Source organism: Neltuma alba, unplaced genomic scaffold (genome assembly GCF_004799145.2).
Source record: "Neltuma alba isolate B1F8T4 unplaced genomic scaffold, ASM479914v2 tig00010271_pilon, whole genome shotgun sequence".
NCBI classification, from domain to species: Eukaryota; Viridiplantae; Streptophyta; class Magnoliopsida; order Fabales; family Fabaceae; genus Neltuma; species Neltuma alba.
In genome coordinates this window covers 403-9335 of record NW_021635196.1, presented here as the reverse complement: position 1 = coordinate 9335, position 8933 = coordinate 403, and the positions used below count along the sequence as shown (strand labels likewise).

General features: G+C 34.3%; 1 protein-coding gene across 1 annotated transcript; it reads right to left on the bottom strand.

Moving 5' to 3' along the window:
- Positions 1–475: 475 nt before the first annotated feature.
- Positions 476–1355, bottom strand: LOC114755478 (LEAF RUST 10 DISEASE-RESISTANCE LOCUS RECEPTOR-LIKE PROTEIN KINASE-like 2.7). The gene has a single exon (XM_028944355.1). It carries the CDS (start codon positions 1353–1355, stop codon positions 498–500), a length of 858 nt encoding a protein of 285 aa, XP_028800188.1. The 3' UTR covers positions 476–497.
- Between the last annotated feature and the right edge of the window lie 7578 nt (positions 1356–8933).

Here is an 8933-nt window from a genome sequence, read left to right as displayed (position 1 = left end):
AAATTAGTTAAGCTAGTTATTTATAAAATAGGTATTATTTTTTCTAAAATACTATGTTAATCATATGTTTTACCTAGAATTACCATTTAATGAAACACTTAATATATACAACTACTATAAGTATTACCTTAAAAAAAAAGATAAATATGAAAGACGAGTGAATTAGGGCCTTATATTTAGAACCAAATTGAATATTAAACTAGCTCTTATATTAAAGACCGGACATAGTATTATATTTGTGTACACAATAGTAAAAGGGAAAATAAACCCCGGTTGACTGAGGTGAAGACGATAATGAAATTATCTTCACAAAATTGGTTGCTACAGAGGATAAATGTAACACTTAGATTAATTTCGTTGCTGATATCTATAAATTTATTTCCTGATGGTTACTTTAGTTACGTAAATGTGAATGGCAAACTACTTCATTAACTGTCATCAGAAAATCTGATGTCTCCATCCAAAACACATTAAGAAGCAGAGGAATCTAATCAAAACTAGAAGCTATGGGAAAAAGAACACATACCCTCTGTTGATGATCCTGAAGAACGAGAAGGCCTTGGTTCCGGCCAGGGTGCTGGCGCTGCTTCTTCTTCTAATCGATCAGCAAAACAAACCCCATCGGGACAGAAACATGTAAATTCATCCAGACTTACGTTGTAACCGCATCTTCCACCTGAAATTCTGCAATCATCACACCACCCTCCTTTCAGTTCCCATTTAACCCCAAAACCTTGATCTATAACATCACCAGGATCTATGAAACTTCTCAGTGCCACACCCAGAACAGGAACAGTGATGCTAGTTCTACACCCCAGACCAGTCCTGGTCCAATTGTTGGTCCACAAAAAGTATGCTTCACGAGGAATACCATGTAAGGGGCAATCAAATCTCACAGCAGTTGATGAATTCAGAGTGGCATTGCTTGAAGGGTGGCAGCCGTATAATAGAGTAGATTTTTCATCATTGGGAGTGTAGTCAAAGAAAGAATAATCCAACGTGATGTTTGTGAACTGATTGGAACACTTGGTACCCCACAAATCCATTCTTGCAATCGTAAGAGTTCTAGCAGCGGAGTTAACATGGATTACCCTAAAAGTCTGGGAATTAATGTTGATAGTAACATTGTCTCCGTCACAATGAAGCTTGAACTTAGGATGACCACAATAAGCAGGCAGTGAGTCGACCCAGAAAGGGAAGCTCAGACTGATGACGTTTCCGCAGCTAAAAGGCTTGCAAGCTGAAAATTGTTCATTTGCAGCGGTAACATAAAAGAGAATGGGAACGAAGAAGAAGGTCTTGAAGAGAAGCTGACGTAAAACAACAGAAGGCGGACCCTTGTACAGTATGATCATTGCAGAGAATGGCTATCAAGAAACAACTCTCACAGGGCTATAAATCAAAGTTAAACGAAACACAAGCATGCTTTGAGTAATAAGGCAATATATATTACTTCTGCGGTGATAATATAAAACATATTTAACTAATTTGATTAGATTAAGGAAGTGAGGTAAGTTAGTTAATTATAAGAAATAAGACATGTTTTTTCTAAAACACCACAATTATCTTCCTTAATATCCCCTCTCCCTTTTTTATTTGATAATGGTTGAGGTAATATCCATAGGGGTAATTTAGAAAAATTGATAAATATGAGAAATAAGTCTTATATTTAAGACCAAAATCAACTTAACAATTACATCCTATATTAAGAACCGGAGGAGTACAATTTTCATGGAATAAAAGTCATTCACAGAATGGCATTACACAGAGATTTTCAATTCGACCAATCCCCATCAAATGTCATTTTTGCCCTTGATATACAATTGCATATTAGAGACTATCGGGCCTTACTCAAAATGTCAATCAGGAAACCACCTCTCAGCTTCAGATGTGGCCTGACTAGCTACATGCGTTTTCAACGGGAAAAATGAAGGAAGAATCATGTTTGAGGATCTTTGGAAAAAAAAAAAGGAGGAAGTTTTTCGCTATTATTTAAGGAACCCAAATTTTGTCACATCTCATTTGAATAGACTATAGACCATAGAGGGGGTAAGATTATGACCATACGACGGGATTGCGCACCCAGATCGCCTTTTGGCTCCAAAACGCGCGCTTTGTGACCTGATGAAATTGCTTGTCGCCGGCCTCCTTGCACCAGTGACTGGCCCTACTCCATGCATGTGGGGCACAAATCCCACGATTTCAACTTTTCAAGTTTGAAATTTAAGGACCCTTTGGTTTACTGGTTTTAACCTTCAAGGAACAAAAGAAACACATTCACATACACTGCTCTTCTACCGTGGACTAACTGCTAGCCAATTTTTCTGGGTTAACGCTAGTGAGTTTGAAGTAGATTACAAGTTCATGTTTTGCACAAAATATGAAGCAAGCATACCTGTTTTTATATAGCTTATGAATTGTTCATTGCTTATAGATTCTATATTATATATAAAAGATTGTTCTGTCTAAAAGCTGCGTCTGTCTCAGTCCTCAACACACTGCCGGCTTTAAAAATATTAAAAAAATGGAAAGAAAAGCACCCCGTTGAAGAATGAAATAATGCCAACAAATCTGGTCTTAGGGAACTATCTCATTCAGTCATCTAGTCATTTAAGTTCGAATCTCAAGGGAAAGGACCAATAAGTCATAGATGATTCAAATCCAAACTCTCCATGAAATTGCTACAATAGCACTTCAGCAGACTACAGATCAGAAAACTACCGGCTGTAAGTAGTCTCCCAAGGCTTACTCGGATGGATAGTGGGAACGAGAGGCCTAAAACAAGAAGAAAAACAAACGAAAAAAAAGAAAAGAAAAAGAAGAGAAAATTGAGCAAAAGTCTCCCATTAAAAATTTGGGCTAATACAATTTTGGGTCCTTTAATAAGTTTGTCCTTATTTTGGGATTGATCTCTCAAGTTTCAAATCATAAATTTTGGTCTCTTAAGCTTCTTTCTATTCAAAATATTAATCTCTATAATCCAATAAAAATCTGGACTATTTTACCCTTTAAGGGATTAATACCTATGGTTTGAAACTTGAAGAATCAAACCAAAATGAGGACAAACTTGAGATTAAAGATTATATTAACCCTAAAAATTTCCCAGTTAAAAAACATAAATCAAAGTACCATCATCCGTATGAACAAAATTGCAAATTATTAATACTTTCTGTGTATAAAAATTTATCAGGTTTCTTCATCAATAAAATTGTAATGGGTATTCCCCCCAATTTGAAAAAAAAAAAGGTATATTAAATGTTGAAAAGGAATTAATGCATTGGTTTGTCTTAAGGTGATGGAAGAGATGTATTGTTGACTGTTAAATGCGTATTCCACACGGCCACAAAATAGTCCTCTCTCAAAGACTTGACTTGCATCTGGCCAAAAAAAAAAAAAAAGAATTCCATAAAGGAATAGAATATACTAATTCAATATTTGAATTATCTTTGAAAGTAAGAATGTTCAAAATAATAGATATAAGAATACATTAGTACATTTGATAAAAATCAACTGTACAAAAATCTTCTTTCGCTCTGGGGCCCTTTAATTTCCAGCAGTAACATCATTCCCTTTCCATGGCTACATGTATATATGAATAGTTGAATACAATAGATTTACAGTTCAGTTATAAATGTTTTGACCCATTTCTCATTAACAACTTTTGCCAAGATGATACCCATCACTGGTATAATGATGCATGCCCGAGAGATGTTTGATACTAGCTTTCTAAAGACATTATATGTCACTTGGAATCTGGCTAAAGATTATTTTACTGATATTGGAAGAACAAAAAGGATGCTAAGCAATTCACTTTTGGGAATCATAGTCAGAATCTAGGGGAGAGCTTCCAAGGCCTCAATATATGGGATTTGATAATAGACACATACATTGCTCTAATAAGAGCCGTGGCGGAAATTCTAAAGAGAATGACAGTTAAGATCATCCAACAAAATTAATGTGAAATGAGAACATGGCTATTACTTGAACTACAAAGTTTATTACACAAACTTTTATTTTTATAATTTACAAGTCTTCATTTTACACTAATTTTCTTGTAAGGTCTTTATTTGTCATTCTTCAAAACTTCTACTTCTCGTCTTGAATGGAAGGTGTAATTGACTTTGGCGGCATTTGCAGTGAGTCAAGGCTTCCTTCTAACATTTCTATCACTCTATTCATTATAGGTCTCTGAGTTGGAAATGATTGTATGTACCACAGACCCGCGATGGTTATTTTTCTGACAATATTGTTTTCCTCAGTGGTCTTTGCCTTACTTTGTCCCAAATCTTTGCCTTGCTCCAGTTTATCATAAATAGAACATAATTCTAAGTTAGGAAATAGGATTCCATGGTCACATCCTTCAACACGCCAACTATGTCTAATAACATCACTCCATAACTGTAAATATCATATTTATATGAAATCCCACCTATATTTCTATTCCAAACTTTTGGTGCAAGATACTCAAGAGTTCCTCTAGCTTCTAAAAGTGAAATAATGCTCTCTTTTTTTCTTAGGACAAAGTTTAGCAAGTCTAAAATCTGTGACCTTAGGGCAAAAGCTTTCATCCAAAAGGATATTATGTGGCTTATGTCAAAATATAGAATTCGAGTGTTGCATCCTCTATGCAAGTATTCAAGCCCTCGAGTTGTGCAATTACAATTTGAAACAAATTTTTCCAAGTCAATGACAAGTTAGTTTTATTTGCCTTATTCCGAATCAATTTGTCAAGAGATCCATTGCACATGTATTCATATATAAGAGCCTTCTTCTCACCTTTCAAACAAAATCCAAGAAGGGTAACAACATTAACATGAGAAGTTTTACTGATACTGACAACTTTATTGATAAATTCTTCCCCATTTCCTTTGGACTGATTTAAAATCTTGGATGGGATTAACAAATTAAACTTACACATGTATGGGATTAAATTTTGGAGAATTCTCGGTAGGATAAAATTTGGGTGGCTAAACAAGGATAGGATTTCGGTGGTCAAACAATTTCGGACGCTACTGTCAATTTTTAGAGTAACATGTCCATTTTGACTCCTTACAAAGCCTGGCCAGTCCCTTTGTCAGACCTCCAGGACTTTGTGGCGATATTGTTATCACTTCAAAAGCATAGCATCTGATGATTGCTTTGATTTTGGCCACAAAGTCCTCCAGAATCCTCACACACGCAGCGCAATCCGTTGCTGCAGTCCGCCAATCAAGCACAAGGCCCTTGTTCATAGCTTCACTAAACTCAGTTCCCAAGCTGTTATTTCTGATCTCTTTCAATCACATTCAACATCTCTCGCTCTCATTGTCTTCGCCCTTTTTTCCGGTGCAACTTTTCCAACTTTCGAGATGCTTTGGAATATCCTCTGCAATTCCAATTATTGTCAAAAAATAGTGTGCGTCCATATTTTTGGATTTTTAGAACCGGATATTTTTGTTGAGGTTTTTAACTATAGAAATATGAAAGTGGAGGAGCCCAAATTCGAATTCGGTCATCTCCACCACCGGTAGCGGCAGGGTAAAGAGAAGACCTTTTTGGGTGTCGCCGAAGGCCGAATTCTCACCGCCCGTCGTCTCTTTTGATGATGATGGTGCTTTTGATACATACTCTGATGGCGAAGATAGCGATCAATTTCGACATGGTAGATAAGGGTATTTCTGGTCCTGACTTCCCTCAACCTCCCTTAAAAGTAATATATTTTTTTTGCCAGAATTAAATTATCTCAACTCCGCATGGCTAATTTATGAATATTAAAAAATTAATTGAATCAATTATTTATAAATAATAAACACTATTTTTAATATATTTTTATTAATTATGTGTATTGAAAAATACATAATTTTTACAATTACTGTGAAAATTAATCAGGAAGTAAAATAAATAATTATAAGAAACAAAATAAATTAAAAATTTTATATTTAAAACTAAATTAAATTTTTAATTAGTTTTTATACTAAGCACGGAGGTAATATTAATTAAATATAGAAGGATTAGAGACAGAGCTCTAAACAAGTCAAAAGCAGAGTTACAAATTTTTATCGACTGCGTGTTTGGCTATAACCTGTTTCAACATATATGTTACATCCCGTTTAAAAAAAATGCATTTTTTTGAAAATAAGTTGCAATAAGTTTTTAAACAAATTTTAGATACTTTTGAAATATTCTTAATATTTTTATGTTAAAAGTAGAAGAGTAAAAAGACAAATTTACCTATTATAATGTTAAAAAAGAGCATCAGCCACCATAATGATGTACTCCTCCGGTCCTTAATATAGGACTCAATTCTTGAGTTGGTTTTGGTCTTAAATGTAAGACCCATTTCTCATATTTATCAATTTTCTCTAAACTACCCCTATGAATACTCCCTCAACCATAATCAAATAGAAGAGGGAGAGGGGGTATTAAGAAAGATGATTATGGTGTTTTAGGAAAAATGTGTCACTTTTTTTATAATTAACTAACTTACCTAACTTTCTTAATCTAATCAAATTAGTTAAATGGGTCTTATATTAAGGACCGGAGGAGTATATACTTATCACAAACTTGAGATCACCATCCCATCACGGTCCTCATCTCTAATCCCCCATTATCAATTCCCACTGCCACCAGTATAGTGTATACGATAATCAAGTCTCTAGGAAGGATGCCATTCTCTGCTGTCATCGTTTTGCTTTCCACCAAAAAGTCAACAACAGTGAAGCGGAATTATCGTAGGCGTGCTTGATACGTTTAGTCGACAGATTATATCAGACCATGGCGCGCGGTGTGGGGATAGAGAGAAGGAGAGAGAGGAAGGATGAGAGTGAGACCTACAAAGTTGAGAGGGGTTGGACGTGGAGCATGGTGTGGGGAAAGAGAGGATTTGTGGGGGGGATTGACAAAGTTAAGAGAGATGAGCTGACAAAGTGGGTCCCACAGAATAAAAAAGTAACGATGTTTAAGAAAATTAAGGGAGATTGCATTTATGCTTCGCTCTCAAATATTCATATGCATTTTTGGTGGTCTTTTTTGACATTGCAATAGACAAATTTGTCCCTTTACCCAAAATAGAATTCATTATCTTCACATCTTGTATACTGAATAAAAAGGATAGTGTCTAGCAAATATTTTAAACTTTAAATGAGCTGGCAAGTTCTGCTTCACCCAAAAGACAAAAGCAATTGCTCCTCTACCTAAAGTTAGTTAAATAATTTAAGTAGATTAAAAATATTTGTTAAATTAGTTAATGTAATATATTTTTTCTAAAACATTCTAATCACCTTTGATTTTCTCTGTTGAAAGAATATCAATAGGGTTGGATTGATATGAAAAAAAAATTGATAAACTTATGAAATGAATCTTATATATAAGACTAACGTTAACTCTCAAATTAGATTATATATTAAATACAGAAGAGTAAATAAAACTTCAGAATATCCGGATCAAATGTTCCTGTTCAGGGTTCATTTGATAGAAGATTATGATTATACTTCAGTGAAAGTTATGAAATATCTATGCATGTAATTATAACGGTTTAGGGAATATATATAATAGGAATAATTGCAAAAAAAAAACCCTAAAAAAATTGCACATAACAATTCGTTTATAAAAATTATTGTCAAAATTTATACTGAAGTTGTAATTAGTCTCTATTTACAATTTTTCTATTTCAGCTGGTTTTTGTTGCGATTTTTCTTGTTATATATCACTCTTCAATTTCACTGTTTCCTTTTGATTCTTGACACTTATAAAAACCAATGTACACAATCAAACAAATAGAAGAAAATGGATGAAAATAATATATAAACTTTATGCATAATTAATTTCTCGTGTTACTCTTTTTTAATACAGAGTGTCAATTTTCTTTTTAAAAGTATGATTATATAAATGAAAATGATTCCTATGTTCAGGTAACATGCTGAAAACAATTACATAGACATGACACATGACTTTGAATTTATTGATTGTAGAAGGAAAATGATTATCAAAATTCAAATTTTAGGAAGCCAAGTTCCTACTGAATTATCAAACATCTAAATCTATATTACCAGCACCACACATTAAACACCTGTTAGCCAAAAACAAAAACAAAACCAAAACAAAATGAAGACCAGAACAACAATAAAACCTGCATCTGAGTTTCAATACTCTTGAGAACCTTCATTATGATACTATGCGAATGCATCAGATTTACTTTAGCTTTGCACTTTACAATATCATTCTTCACTGTTGCTGGTAGCTATCGAATTCTAAATCACTATTCCTATAGAGGGGGTATGATTGTGACCATACGACTAATTGCAAACCCAGATTTTGCCATTTGGCTCCAAAACGCGTTTTGGCCTGATGAAAACGCTTGTCGTCCGGCCTCCTTGCACCATGTGGGATCCATACCCCACCATTTCAGCTTTTGAAGGTATGAAATTTAAGGATCCGTTTGGTTTATTACTGGTTCTCACCTTTCAAGGAAAGAAAAGAAACACATTCACATACCCTGCTCTTTTACTGTCAAGTTACTGCTAACCAATTTTTCTGAGTTAAAGTGCATGAGTTTGAAGCGGATTACAAGTCCATGATTTGCAAAAAATATGAAGCAAGCGTACCTGTTTATATATAGCTTATGAATTGTTCATTTCTTATAGATTCTATATTATATATAAAAGATTGATCTGTCTAAAAGCTTCGTTTATGTCACTCGTCAACACACTGCCGGCTTCCAAAAATATCCAAAAAAAAAAAAAGCAGCCCCATTGAAGAATGAAATAATGCCAACATATCTGGCTTTATGGAATTATCTCATACTGTCACCTAGCCGTTCAAGTTCTAATCTTGAGGGAAGGGCATGACAGGTTTTGGTGGCATTTCCAATGAATCTAAACTTCTTTTGACAACAGAAACAGATTACAAAGGGCAAGAGGAATTATTGGCTGGGGATGAACATAATTGGTTCAGAA